Source organism: Euphorbia lathyris, chromosome 8 (assembly GCF_963576675.1).
Source record: "Euphorbia lathyris chromosome 8, ddEupLath1.1, whole genome shotgun sequence".
Lineage (NCBI taxonomy): Eukaryota > Viridiplantae > Streptophyta > Magnoliopsida > Malpighiales > Euphorbiaceae > Euphorbia > Euphorbia lathyris.
In genome coordinates this window covers 5,740,122-5,754,821 of record NC_088917.1, presented here as the reverse complement: position 1 = coordinate 5,754,821, position 14,700 = coordinate 5,740,122, and the positions used below count along the sequence as shown (strand labels likewise).

General features: G+C 33.9%; 1 protein-coding gene across 4 annotated transcripts; it reads left to right on the top strand.

The window, feature by feature from the left end:
* The first annotated feature begins 3,021 nt into the window (after window positions 1–3,021).
* On the top strand, window positions 3,022–8,825 carry LOC136202898 (pentatricopeptide repeat-containing protein At5g24830). 4 transcript variants are annotated; one of them, XM_065993875.1, is made up of 8 exons: window positions 3,022–3,267; window positions 4,213–4,362; window positions 4,447–4,598; window positions 4,684–4,851; window positions 4,998–6,595; window positions 7,499–7,832; window positions 8,375–8,454; window positions 8,593–8,825. In XM_065993875.1, the coding sequence occupies exons 2-5, from the start codon at window positions 4,354–4,356 to the stop codon at window positions 6,433–6,435; spliced, it is 1,767 nt and encodes a 588-aa protein (XP_065849947.1). In that variant the 5' UTR covers window positions 3,022–3,267; window positions 4,213–4,353; the 3' UTR covers window positions 6,436–6,595; window positions 7,499–7,832; window positions 8,375–8,454; window positions 8,593–8,825. The 4 variants fall into 4 exon arrangements, with proteins under 4 accessions (XP_065849947.1, XP_065849945.1, XP_065849946.1 ...); XM_065993873.1 differs by having other exon boundaries at window positions 8,375–8,825; XM_065993874.1 differs by having other exon boundaries at window positions 4,137–4,362; window positions 8,375–8,825.
* Window positions 8,826–14,700: the final 5,875 nt, after the last annotated feature.

The window sequence follows — 14,700 nt, the reverse complement described above, 5'->3', positions numbered from 1 at the left end:
AAAGGAGAGTATTAAGACCCGCTGGCGGATCGATTTACCTCAAAGATAGGAAACAATCGATCACCTGGGGCAGTTTAACTTCCTCACCAGGAATAAAAGCTTCTAGCCTTCACAAAGGCTCATACTCCGAGGTATGGCTGGCCACCTACCTTGAACAAACAAAACAAATCCTAAACCAGATTCTAGAAAATTACTTGCTAAAAGATATAATGCATAAGTAAAAATAGTTCTGGAAAGAAAAGGGTTCATCCAAACAATGAAGCCTCGTCTTCATCCAATTAATGAAGCCTCGTCTTCATCAAAACAATGAAGCCTCGTCTTCATCCAAATCAATGAAGCCTCGTCTTCATCCAAGCAATGAAGCCTCGTCTTCATCCAATTAACGAAGCCTCGTCTTCATCAAAACAATGAAGCCTCGTCTTTATCAAAACAATGAAGCCTCGTCTCTATCCAAACAATGAAGCCTCGTCTTCATCCAATTAATGAAGCCTCGTCTTCATCAAAGCAATGAAGCCTCGTCTTTATCAAAACAATGAAGCCTCGTCTTCATCCAATTAATGAAGCCTCGTCTTCATCAAAACAATGAAGCCTCGTCTTCATCCAAGCAATGAAGCCTCGTCTTCTTCCGCCTTCACAAATTCAAAGTAAAAACACTTTGGAAAATGAGTAAAGGCTAAAAAGGCAAGTGCCTAGAGTGTCAAAAACCCCCACAAAATACGCAAAAGTCCCTAAATGGCTGATCATTCTTACTGATCCCTAAGGGCGGGTCATTCTCCTCAATATGGCAGAACTGAAGAAAAGTAGTCCCTAAAGGCGAATCATAATCCTATGCGGTAGGAACAAATGGTCCCATAAAGGGCGGGTTATTCCTTTCTAAAGGAAATATAACTCTCAAGAAGCCCCTAGAGGCTAACAATGGATATAGCTGACCACCTATCCACGAAGAAGAAAAAACCCATAAAAGCGCATCATATCCATATATGATCCCATCTAGGGCGGATCCACTTTCCTCCAAGATAGAAAAATAAAACACCCTTTAGACAGCCCTGGAGAGCTTTTTATACCGTTAGGGGAGCTTCTGATAACAACCCAAATTATTCTTGAATAAGGAATAAGGGAAAATTAATAGAAATAATGGCAAACCATTATTCCTTCTAAAAGAGATATTTATGCATGATTAATATGGAATTAATGACAATTATTGCAGGATTAATGCAGGGGTGGATATGCAAATAATGGAGAAAAGGAAGGAGTTTCTAGCATTATGCCATACCACGTGGACCATGGCGAGATACGCCATAGCGAGATACGCCCGATGAGAGCGAGTAGTGGATACCCGCAATAGCTCTCAAGGAAAGCGTACATACGCCTTGACGGATCTAAGAATACCAAAAGGCGCCTCTATGACCATTCATGAATGGGAATAAATACAATTAAATGGCAATTAATAGCCATTAAAGGGGAATAAAGGCTTGACTGTTCGAATACCTTAACTCTGAGGGTTTCAATGATAAATGCTGGGGTTAATGGAGAATTGATAGCAACCAAAGATGAGTAATGGCACGACTCTTCACCTGCTTCCCCATTAATGCTGAAGGTTACAGAAACCTATATAAACACCCCAACTTCCTATGATCAAAGATACACTTACTGATTCTCTACTTTTGTGTTTACAGTTTATTCTCAGAAATATTACTGACTTTGGCATCGGAGTGTCCCCGGCCGATCCCAACGGCGCCTCACAGGGAAGTGCTCCGATCAAGGATTTTTCCCAAGTTATCAGTATTGGTGCGTTTTGCGTAAACACTCTAAGACTGACTAAAAAGAAGTGTACGATGTTGTTATCAAGTAATAATATGGGCTAAAGTCCAAGTATTGAATCCATAGATTTTATACTATAAATATCCAACGAATCAGTTTTACTTTGTAATCTGAGCGAAGAATAAAGTTAGTCTTGGTATATACTAACTACTTCTAATCTATTATTGAAACACAACAAGTCATCACTCCTTATATTAATGTTGTTTTAAGCAACTTTAATTCTTGGATTTTTCCATTTTGAATGCGTAAACCGTCATTTTAAGGTGTTAATTAAAGTTTAGGAGTCATAATTAGATATGTTCAAAAGCCCGTTGGACCGCCCAACCCGTCAAACCCCGCCATTTATGGGTTGGGCTCAGACATGTATATTTTATGTTTGATTCGGTCTTATCCAAACTCGTATATAAAATGGGTTTGGGTTTGGGATTTAGCTCAAAAGCCGAACCCAATCCACATAGAATCACGAATTAGATCTTTGTTTTTTAAGGTTTGACTTTTTTTTTTGCAGATCTAAACAAATTGCAATACCACTTTAAATAAGTTCGGGAGACAAATGAATCATTGCAAGAAAGTTCAGGAAATGAATATGTCACTTTAAACAAATTTAGGTGGCCAATATGTTATTTTAAGCAAGTTTAAGGGGCTAACGAGACAACCTGTTAGTTTAGAGAGCGAATCAAGTTTTTTGGACAAGTTCAAGAGGCTGTTGATGTATTAAGCCTTTAATCTATATTTTGAAATTTGGCATTACATCTATTTTACTCTCTGAACTAAAGTTTCAAAATCAAATAGTACTATAAGCTATCAAAAATCACCAATCAGGTTCCTGAACTAAGAAAAAATTCATCAATTGAGTCTTTATTCTATCCTAAAATCAGCAACTGTGACTATTTGATATACACTGTAATAATTTTAGTGTTGGTTCAAAATAGGTTTGAAGAATATGGTGTGAAACTGTTCAATCGAATGATTTTCGATAAAGTCTCAATTGATTATTTTTGTTTTGAATGAGGACTCAATTTATGATTTTTCTCAATTCAAGGATCCAATTGATGATTTTGATAGTTTATGGTCCTAATTGACTTTGAAGTCTTAGTTTGGGAACCTGAAACTCTAGGGTCAAAATCAATGGCTATGAGTGAAATTTACCCAAATAATGCACATGCTTCGCACGTGACATGGCATCTTCCCCATCCTCCTTCCTTTCTTCGACTTTGCATTTTCATCTGCACCCCTTTCTTCTACATGAACCCTAACCATCTCTCCATCTAATCTCATCTGCTCGACATATTTCTTTTTTCGCAAACCCTCACATTTTCCCCTCTATTCTCATCGCGATTGCAGAAAACCCTAGAAGCATCCTTCGATTTCATATGTCTCTGCCAGCGTGAGATTTCGCGATTCCTTCACCAATGGTTTTCTCATTTCTGACTACTGAAACAAAAGGTAAATTTCTGACTCCATGAACTATAATTCCCTGTTTGAAAGTTGTGCAGTTTCATTTAATCCGCCGCTGTGGTCTTTCGATACTGTTGCTTTTTTATTTTGATGAATTGACAACAATCAAATTGAGATGTGAAGAAATATTATCTCTTCTTAATGAAAATTTGATTTTAGTATCAATTTAAATCTGAGTTATTTAAGCAGCTGTAATGTACATGGGTGTTTGCCTGACAAGGTTTAATACGTTGATTATCTGATATCCTGCTACTTGCTAGTGATCATCTGCGTGCTTATTTTGATGAATTGACAACAATCAAATTGAGATGTGAAGAAATATTATCTCTTCTTAATGAAAATTTGATTTTAGTATCAATTTAAATCTGAGTTATTTAAGCAGCTGTAATGTACATGGGTGTTTGCCTGGTATGACAAGGTTTAATACGTTGATTATCTGATATCCTGCTACTTGCTAGTGATCATCTGCGTGCTTATGCTAATGTGATAAACAAGCTCACTGAATCTAATGCTGTGCTAAACTTCAAGATTTTCATATGACTGGTTTCAATTGTTCGTATTTCCTGTGTTATTGATTATGTGCATCTGTGAGGTATTTAATTATACCCCTAAACCAACAGCTCCAAGGCCAATAACAGTATGTTGAGTTTATCTTCATTTTAAAGTGTCTGTCTTTTGAATTTATCTTCAATCTGCTGTTAGATTACTAATTGAAAGAATATTATAAATAATACTTTTACAATATAGATATATATCAAATAAACCTCTTCAATTTCACAATGTCATATTGTATTGGATCTGGAATTGAGTCATGAGTTAACTGATAGTTTTTTGTTTGTATTTGGGCTATTCTGAAGGCTGTTTCTGCACAATGACTACTTGGACTTTACATTTATAATTATGATTCATAATTTTGAGCTGATCCCTGGACAGAAAACTTTTAACCAACCCAATCCAGTCCGCCGCAGTAGAAGCAGCTCCTTTATCAGCTCAAAAATTGCGCAAAATACATGTTTTTTCTGCTTTGGCCATCCTATCGCATACTCCCGCACTGAGATAGACTGAGAGTCACAGATGGCTGCTGTCAGTAAACGACTGTATTTATCAATTTTTATCCATTTCATATGATTTTTTCACCTGATTGATTGCTTCTTATTGTGATTTTAGTTGGTATTCTCAAGTGGAGAATTTTCTGCATCATCTTCTCATCTTGTTATTCTTCGATTTCTGGACCGTACTATTGAAACCATTAAGTACAATGCTGCTCAGATATTCGCTGGTTTCTATTGTCGCGAACTTACCGCGGATCCAAATACGAGGTACTCAGTCTGACCTCACTTGACCTCATTAATGGATTCTGTTTCTTTCTACCGTTTCTCCAATTTGGCGAGCTTTTGTTTGCAGCGGCAGCGCTAATCTTATAACAGCCCCTAGTCATTGTTGCCAGTCAAGAAGTCAGGATTTGTTTTCGAATAACAAGGAATTTAACGACAAAGGTGATGATGACCAGGTGGCTTATAACGTTTTAGATGCAATTTTGAAGGATAGTTTGGAGCGCTTGAAATCAATGAGGTCAGCCTTTTTACAAATTTTCAATAATTATACAGTTTGTATGGGTTTTACATTGTTAGTGCTTTAAATGTTTTTTATATGGTTATCGTTGATACAGATTCAATAAACTATGACATTCTGTTGTTTTGTGGCTCTAAGTTTTGCAGGGAAGGGATATCATCCATGAAGGAAGGTCTTGCAGGATATGTTATGGATGTCAACTACGCACAGCAGGTAGATATAATTAGGGATTTGTGTTTGGGAGGCAAAATGGGAGCAGCAATACGGTTGAGAAGAAAGATGGTTGAGAAAGGTTTCATTCCTGATGTTATCACACACAATTATATGGTGAATGAACTTTGCAAAACTGGAAATTTGGAGAAGGCTGATTCGCTTGTTAGGGAGATGTTGGAAATAGGGCCCTCTCCCAACTGTGCCACTTATAACACATTCATAAATGGCTACTGTCTTATGAATAACCTTGATAAAGCTCTTTTAATTGTGTCTACTATGACAAATAGTGGTATCCGTCCAAATAGAGTTACTTTGAACATCCTCGTTCACGCAGTTTGCAAGAGAGGCCTTATAGAAGTTGCCAAAAAACTTCTTGTAGATATATTGGATGATGATGAAAAAGAAAGATCAGATTTAGTTACCTCCACTATACTTATGGATGGTTGTATCAAGAATGGAGATATGGTGCAGGCACTTGGAATTTGGGATTCCATTTCTCGAAACACCCAGGTGGATGCTATCACGTATAATGTCCTTATCCATGGATTCTGCTTAGCTCAAGAGATAACACTTGCATATGGTTACTCTTGTGACATGCTGAAGAGAGGATTCCTTCCTGATGTCTTTACATATAACACACTTTTATCTGGTCTTTGCAAAGCAGGAAAGTTGCAAGAAGCTTGTTACATCCATGATGTGATGTTGAGAATGGGAATTTCTCCTGATCGTGTTTCATATAAAGTTTTGATTCAGGGTCTATGTATTCAGGGTGATCAGGGTGATTTATCTATGGCTACCAAGTATCTTCATATTATGATAGAGAAGTCAATGGTACCAGAGCCTATTGTGTGGAACCTTATAATTAACGGTTATGGGAGATGTGGGGATCTTGATAATGCATTTTCCGTTAGAGATAAGATGCTGTCTTGTGGTGTTTTACCAAATGTGTTCACCTATAATGCATTAATCCATGCTCAAGTAAAAGCAGGAAACATGGTTGATGCATATTCTCTCAAAAAGAATATGCTTTCTCATGGTGTTATTCCTGATATAATCAGTTATAATCTTTTGATTGGCGCAGCTTGTAATGAGGTGCAAATTCGTACTGCAATTTACTTGTACAATGAAATGCTGAGAATGGGGTATGAACCTGACACGATAACTTACACTGAGCTTATTAGAGTTCATTGTAAGAGCGGTAACGTGGCAGGGGCAGAAGAAATTTTTGCCAAATTGCAGAGTTCTGATCTTACTATTGATCATGTTCCATTTCAGATACTTTTCAAGAAATACTGCAGCATAGGGGATACTGATAGGGCATTTGAAATCTATCAAAAGTGGTTGTCAAGGGAAAGAAGAGTTTCAGATTAAGCCACTGGTTTGCTGGAGCAAGGCAGAGTTAAATGGTTTCAGTGCCAAGACAGACTATATCATGAAACCACAATCTATGCATCTGATTTCTGGAAAGTTATTGGTGATCACTGCTTTTCATTGTTGGGAATTCGGGATCTTGCATATGATAGTTCTGGAGGTATGCATCTCTTTTTGTGTTTTACGAAAAGATTTTTTGTGTTGCCATTTTCCAAGTTTTTCTATTCTTTTTATCTTAGACTGGTATCCTTTGTTCAGTTGTCGGCATATTATATATAACTTCATATGATCTTTGATTTAGTCTGCTACGATGAATTGTGTGATTTCTTGTCTCAATAATAGATTGTGGATTCAAATGCTTGCTTAGAGCTCTCTCTCTCTCTTTTTGCATCACAAGCACACCACACATAGCCTACCCTACTTGTCAATTTTACCATCATGATTCAATCGGCTATCTAGACTGTTGATTGGACAATAGTGTTCACATGGACTTTGAATGACCAAATGAATTTGGTCATCTAGACTTATTAAAATCCTAAAGTGCAGATTGAAATTATCCTGAGGCTTAAATTTAATAAGTCTAGATCTAACAGTGTTTGGTCATCCACGGTCCATGTAAACACCACTGGTACAAGGTAAAATTCGATTATAGATCCTAAACTTTCAAATTAGAATAGGCAATAAAACTTCAATTTGAGTGAGTAAAACCTGAAAACTTTAATTTGATAGACATTAATTTAGACCACTTTGGTTGGAATTAGAAAACGAAGTGCCCACAGGGAGGTGGAATGTCATGCCATGTGCACTTCGGTGTCTGTTCCAACCAAATCGGTTATTATAGTGTATAAGATACAAGTTTCGGAGTTCTTCTCACTTAAATTGAAGTTCTTCAATTTTGACGCTAATTCAAAAGTGTATGGGCCATTGGTCGATTTTACCCGGAAACGATGTGTCAAAAATGCGACTCAAGCCTCTTAGTCTTTTGTCTTTTCTGGCCTTTGTTAGGAGGTCTTTAATTATGTTTTGAACTAAATCTCATGTTGAACTCTGTGATGTTGTGCAGCACATTCAACTCATTGTCAGGATTGGCAAGGATTTAGCTTTGAGTTAACTGTATCGGTTGAAGGTCACTGATTTGCTTGGCTGAGAGCCGAAACAAGGAAAAGGACTTTTCATGTTACAAGCCGTTGCATATTTACATGCTCTAAGAAGCGGACTGGAGTTATACTGTCAAGCTTCGTGGATTCTTATTGGTTTGTCACTGGTTGTGGATTTCAAATCACAATATCAAGAAAGGGTTTTATTTATTGAACCATTTCCATTTTACAAATGCGCAAAAAGAACCAAGTCTACTCAGATAGTATCTTGAAGCTCCTCTCCTCGGTACTATTGAAGAGGTATGACCTATTTTGCATGGTAACTATGATTTTGGGAAACTTGTACGCAAAGTTTTGGGTCACGTTTCCGTAATTTAAGAAAATTGAAAAGTCGTTAATGTTTCCTGGGATTAAGGGGTGTTTTCATATGTTGAAACCTGATATTTTCTAGATCATCTTCTACCAGCTTTCAAAATTTCTTTTTCCCCCTCAATTTTGTGACTTGTATGTAATTTTTTATAGCAGCCTCCGTTTCGGAATTACCTAAAAATACAGGGTAATCTGTTCCAAAAACTTGCTTGAATTTATATAGGCGACTTCACATTTCCTGGAATGTAACGCCTGTTTTCATATGTTGAAACCTAATATTTTCTAGATCATCTTCTACAAGCTTTCAAAATTTCTTTTTTCCCTCGATTTTGTGACTTGTATGTAAGTTTTTTTTTTATCAGTTTCCGTTACGGAATTACCTAAAATACAAGTAATCCGTTGCAAAAACTTGCTAGAATTTATATAGGCGACGCCACTTCATTGATAATTTGAAACATTTTGTACTTCTGCAGGCTTGCACCAGAATGTGTTGAAGCAACAAAGATTTACGCTCTTTATTCATGTTCGAGCAACTTGAGCTGAAGCAACAACGGTGAGAACCTTAAGCATGAATTATGCTATTTTCCGATTGCTTATTACCATAGTCAATTAAATGATAAGAGTCATTTGCTTCGGTTGAATTTACCGTGGTTATCACAACAGTTAAAACCAACTTTTACCTCTACTGCAGGTTACAATGTAGTTAATTAATTAGGAACTTGGAAATTTTCTTCCGAGCTGTAAATTTTTAACTAAGAATATTCCATTTACTGGGAGGTTTACTTCATCATAGTGTATTTGTCAATGAAAGACTACATGTGAAATGATTGAAATGGATCGACAGTCGCTGAAGTTCGATCTGTTTTCACAAAGGTCACCGGATTTTATTTTTATTCCAATAAAATCATTGAAGTTTACTTGCAATTTCAATAAAGTCATTTCGGTCTATTTGTGTAGAAAATATTCACCTAAATGTTAATGTGACACAAAACATTTAACTTGTCAACTATGTGCCACTTGGGGTCCAAACGAGCTGAACCGAGACCGAAAAGAGGGATCAGGCTCGGCTCGAGAAGTGTGGAGACTGGGCTCGACCTCGAAGCTTGTCGAGTGTCTTAAACGAAAACAGTTTTGAATATATTTAATTATACCTGATTAATATTTTATTATCTAAAATCAGTCTTCTAATGAAGAAATATCAAATTTAAATTCCAAAAAACAAATATAACATATAATGTGTGATTCGAAGTTACTAATTAAAAAAACTAACAAAAAATTACAAAGTTAAAATGTATTTAAACTAAAAAATAAAAATCAATAATATATATGTATATATAAATAATATTAATAAAAAAACTTTTGAGCCTATTCACGAGTTTTTGAGCTGAACTCAAGGAAGTTCAGCTTCGGGTTCATTAATGTTCGAGCCGATCTTGAACTCGATTCGAGCCCAATTGGTCCGATTTTTGACCGAGCTTTGTCTAAGCCGAACTCGAACAGTTTAGAAACTAGGCAGTTCGTTTGCATCTCTATGTGTCATATTGATGTTCAAATTAGTTTTTTTTTACCCAATTTAGTTGGAATGAGTTCATTAAAATCAATTGTGAAGTTCAGTTTTATTAAAAGAGAATTAAGTTTAATAATCTTTGTGAAATAAATCCTAAATTTTATTGTTCGGGCGAGCGTTTTATCGATTTGGGATTGCTGCATGGATGCGAAAAGTAATTAAAAGCACCGAGAGTTTTTATTTACACAGTGATATTCACATTATTTTTGAATATTTAACCGTTATTCTTCTCATAAAAGTGCTCACAATTTTTTGTGTGGCTTCTATCATCTTAATATGATTTAAAATCTGAAAATTTTCAAAGCGCCAAACTAATGCAAATGAATTTAATTTAAAGTTACATAAAATGCCAATTCTCAAAAAAAAAAAAAAAACATAAAATGCCACATTAAAAATCAATTTGAAAAATGGCACATAAGATTTACACAAAAATAGATAATACCAAATAAAATTTTAAAAATTTAACTTCTTTTTTATATAAAACATTTTTGATATTGGTTAAAATATAATTGAATGGGTTAATTACACTTGTGGTCCTTCAAGTATGAGTAATTTTATGAAATTTAATTTTTGAACATTAAAATTATGGTAAGTTCAAAAATAACTCCGTGGTTTTACGTTTTGACGATATGGTACGTGTGATATTTTTTAGAGTAAAAATAACGTTGTGATTAGCAATTTTGATCACTTTTAGGTTGATTTTATCAAAATATAAAGTTATTTACTTATCATATTTACTATAGAATCATATTTTTTATTTTTCAAAATTGTTAATTTTTTATTTTTCTCTTTTTAAACATTAACTTTCTCCATTCTTAGTAAACACCACCTAAATGATCTAGAAACTAAAAAGTTGAAGAATTAAAATTACTTAAAATATCATTAAATTCTTGATAATTTTAATTTTGAGATCGTGAACGGTCAAATTTGGCAAAGTCAACTTAAAAGTGACCGAAATTGCTAATGGTGCCAACCACGAGGTTATTTTTGTTCCAAAAATTTTATTTAAACTTATCTCTTAAAATTATTCAATTTTGCATTTGATTTCTCTTATTTGTATGGATTTCGGCAATAACACCCATAAAAAAGACACGTGGGCGTGAGTTAGAATTTTGCTTGTGGATTAAAAAATAATAATAATATCTAGTTTATCATTGTTAGGTTTCGTTGACGTGAGGAACAGAAAGAGAATGTATAATGAATTTCACTAGATTGGGTGTGGTTATATGTACTTTTTAATCGGACTAAGTGTTAAATTTGATCATAATATTTTTCGACGAAATACAGATTGCTTAAAGTACAAATTTCTAATTTCTTTTAGAGAAAAATATACTCCTAGATTGATTCAAAGAAAAGTACCGAACTACTAGGTTTCAAATGTTATTTAGGTGATAAAAAGTAGATTTGAGGGTATTATTCTAAGTTATTCTATTGATTGATTCAAAGCAAAGCATAAACTCCTAGAGTAATATGGAATGATACAATAATATAAAATTCAATCTAATTAAGCAATTTAATCAGAAACCTAATCTAAATTGCATAAATTTAAGACAATTAAACTGACTTATCCTTCTATGATCCCTAGCACGCAATTCATTTGTTACCAGCCGTAACTAAGCATAAACAGAAGGGTCAAAAACTCAATTGGAAATTAATACTGAATTTATATTAAAGATGAAAAACAATTTTTACAAATACAACCAACTCAAAATTCATAGAAGGATCTAAAAAGTAGACAGAGACTACGAGGGTAAAATTTCCTTTTGGAACTTGTCGACTCAAGAAGTCCTAAGATTAAAGGAGGAGACTTGAAAATCCTTGAAACAGAGATGGAGGAAGCTTTCTAGTGCTTTATGGTAGATGGAGGTAGGGAGGATGAATTTTCAAGGGTTATAGAGCTTACACAATTGACAACAGATACTTTACAAATTGAAATACAAGCCTTTTTATAGGCCAAAATAAACCTAAAATGCCTAAGTTAATGTTACAGGGTTCAAATAGAATTACACAGACTCAATCCCACTGAATAAGGGACTCAAATCAGTCAATAACGACTGATTCGCAGGTCCAGCTCGTCGAGCTGGGGATCTAGCTCGCCGAGCTAGAACCTAAGAAGGCTTTGTCAGCCTTGTCCTGAGCCACCTCGCCGAGCTGGCTCGCAGGAGGTCCCGAATGCGAATTTTCTTCTTCAAATGGGTCTTGCCCCTTCCGTATTGACCTATAAAAATCACACTAAAACTCTAAAATCATTAGTCCTAAGGTTAAATTGATTCATCAAACTAAATCTTTAAGTACCAAATAAATTTATATTGATATTTGGTGAATCAATTAGCCGAAAAGAATTAAGAAAAATTTAGGTGAGCACTTAACTTGGCATTATTTTATTCAAAATGACATAAATAATACATAATAGTGATAAAAGTGCTAACAGGGAATTAAGAAATCAACAGTTTACAAAAGTGAAATAAAATATACAAAACTGATGTTAACTTATTAGAATTAACATAAAAACACCCCTAAAAGCGTACTAAAAGATATGAGTTTTTCATCCCTATCAGTACAAATAAGTTCGCCCCTAGTGAATTACAGGATAACACAAATCCGATGAAATGGTACCAATTAGACCTCTGAAGAAGTATTTATGGAAAATAATATTCCACGGGTGCAAAAGGGCATGATGTAAGGGACCATCCCATTTTCATTAGAAAGAGACGGATGCATGCCTCGCCTTTTCCCATAAAAGAAGACAAGTTAGACAAACACAGGCACATATAAACATCGCCCTTCCAACCTCACAAGACATTCCATATGGGCCTATTTTCTAATGGCGGAGCCTTTGCCATGGTAACCTCGATCACCTGCAGGTCAACCATCTCCTCCTTGGTCAAGCTCCTTCCGGCGAAATATTTTTGGAACCCATTGTTCTTTCACCCCTCGAAACAAGCCGGCCACACGTCTCGAGATGAACTATCTATATGTTTCGAATGAGCAAAAAAATCACTTTTATAGGTAGATTGTTGAAATATTTTTTTTTCTCAATTAATTCACTTAATGAAAAATTAATTTTACTGAATTAATTTAGGTTAATGATAATTAAAATCAATGTAATTACTAAAGCATTTTACAGAATTAATAACGAACATTAGTTCCATTAATGAGATTCATTCATTCAACTTTTATTAAATGGAGAGTGGAAAAAAAATATTGAAAAATCTGTGGTTTGACACGTCATCGATTGCTGTTGTGCCAACATATTCAAAGATTCAGAGAGTTCTGCTTATAAAAATATAGTTTGATATTTTATAATTTAATTTCAACCATGAAAGAAACACCAATTTTTAACTTTAAATTTTTTTACAACAAATTTAGTTTGAATTAAAAATCAATAAAATATATAATAATTAAAAATAATTGAACATTACGAATTTTTATATAAGTTTAAAGAAATTCTGATTTGATTCATTAATGTTTCAAATCAATTTCGAGCTAGAATCAAACTCATTTAAATCGAGTTTTGACCGAACCAAATTCAAATAGTTTCTAAGCTATCAAGTCTTTTAATATTAATATAAGGTTTGATTCATTAATGTTCTTGAGCTAGAATCAAACTCTTTGAATTGAGTTTTGATCGAACCAAATTCAAATAGTTTCCAAACTATCAAGTCTTTTAATGTTATATTTAAAATATAAGGCTTGATTCATTAATGTTTCAAATCAATCTTGAGCTAGAATCAAACTCTTTTATATTGAGTTTTGACCGAACCAAATTCAAATAGTTTCCAAACTATCAAGTCTTTTAAAAATTATTGTTAGTCCAAGTTGGATATCTATCCGCTTTTAAGATATAATATCCAATTGGCTCACTGAACTAAAGTTTCAAAGTCAATTAGGACCTTAAACTATAAAAACAATCAATCAGGTCGCTGAACTAACAAAAAATCATCAATTGAGGCCTTATCGAAAAATCATTGGTTGAAAAGTTTCAGATTTTCTTTCCTAAATCCATTTTGAACCAACACAGCGATTATTAAAATCTATATCAAATATCACAGTTTCTGATTTTAGGATATGATAGAGACTCAATTGATGATTTTTGCTTAATCCAGAGGGTTAAGGTGCACAAATACCCCAAACGTTTTGGGTCAGGAGCAATTTTACCCATATCGTCTAAAATGGTGCAATTTTACCCATAACGTTGGAAGCCAAGAGCAATTTTACTCTTAACGTTGATAAATTAGGTCAATTTGAGAAATAATAATCAAACTGCCTTCTCGGCCATAAATATTGTCATATATTCGCACGTGCGTTATTTTATCAGTAACAAATCACAAATATACGTTGAGATGTTAAAATAATAAAAAAACATATACTATTTTTTATGAATTAAACCAAAAAATTCAAAAAATTCACCGAATTTATAAATATTAATCTTCAATTATATTATTAAATTACAAAAAACATGAAATCCTTTTTTTTAGAACGAATTGATATGCAATTGGTGCAAAATAAATTTTATAACAATATATGCGTTTTATAATAAGGGTTAAATGTATCATTGGTCACTGAATTTATATGGTTGTCTCAAAATAGTCATTCAACTTCAATTTGTCTTAATAAAATTATTCAACTTTGAGTTTTGTCTCAATTAGGCCACTCCGTTGATTTTAGTGGTTAAAACGTATCGAAATAATGACATGGTTGACACGTTAACATGAGTTAACTCAAATCTCTGACCGAAACGAAATGTGACAGCCACATGTCGGGTATTTTTATGAAAAAAATAAATTTTAGTTTTTTCATAAAAATAATCAACACGTGATAGCAGGTGATGCATATGTGGATGTCATGTGTCATTTCAGTTAAAAATATGAGTTACGTATCACTTATATCATCATTCCGATGTTTTTTAATCAATGAAATCGTCATAGTGACCTAATTGAGATAAAACTCAAAATTGAGTAATTTTATTAAGACAAATTGAAGTTGAGTGACCATTTTGAGATAACCATATAAGTTCAGTGACTAATGATGCATTTAACCCTTTTATAATAGTGTCTGAAATTGACCCAAATTATCAACGTTAGTGGTAAAATTGCACTATTTTAGACATTAGGGATAAAATTGCTCATGGTCCAAAATATTAGAGATATGTTTACATCTTAACCCTAATTTACAGACTTAATTGATGATTTTAATAGTTCAGTGTTTTAATTGACTTTAAAGCTCTGAGAC

Excerpts from the sequence above, each read along its gene's own strand:
- LOC136202898 (XM_065993875.1), top strand. Across the intron at positions 4,599-4,683 it reads ACCGCGGATCCAAATACGAG|CGGCAGCGCTAATCTTATAA; the intron begins GTACTCAGTCTG and ends TTTTGTTTGCAG. Across the intron at positions 4,852-4,997 it reads GAGCGCTTGAAATCAATGAG|GGAAGGGATATCATCCATGA; the intron begins GTCAGCCTTTTT and ends TAAGTTTTGCAG.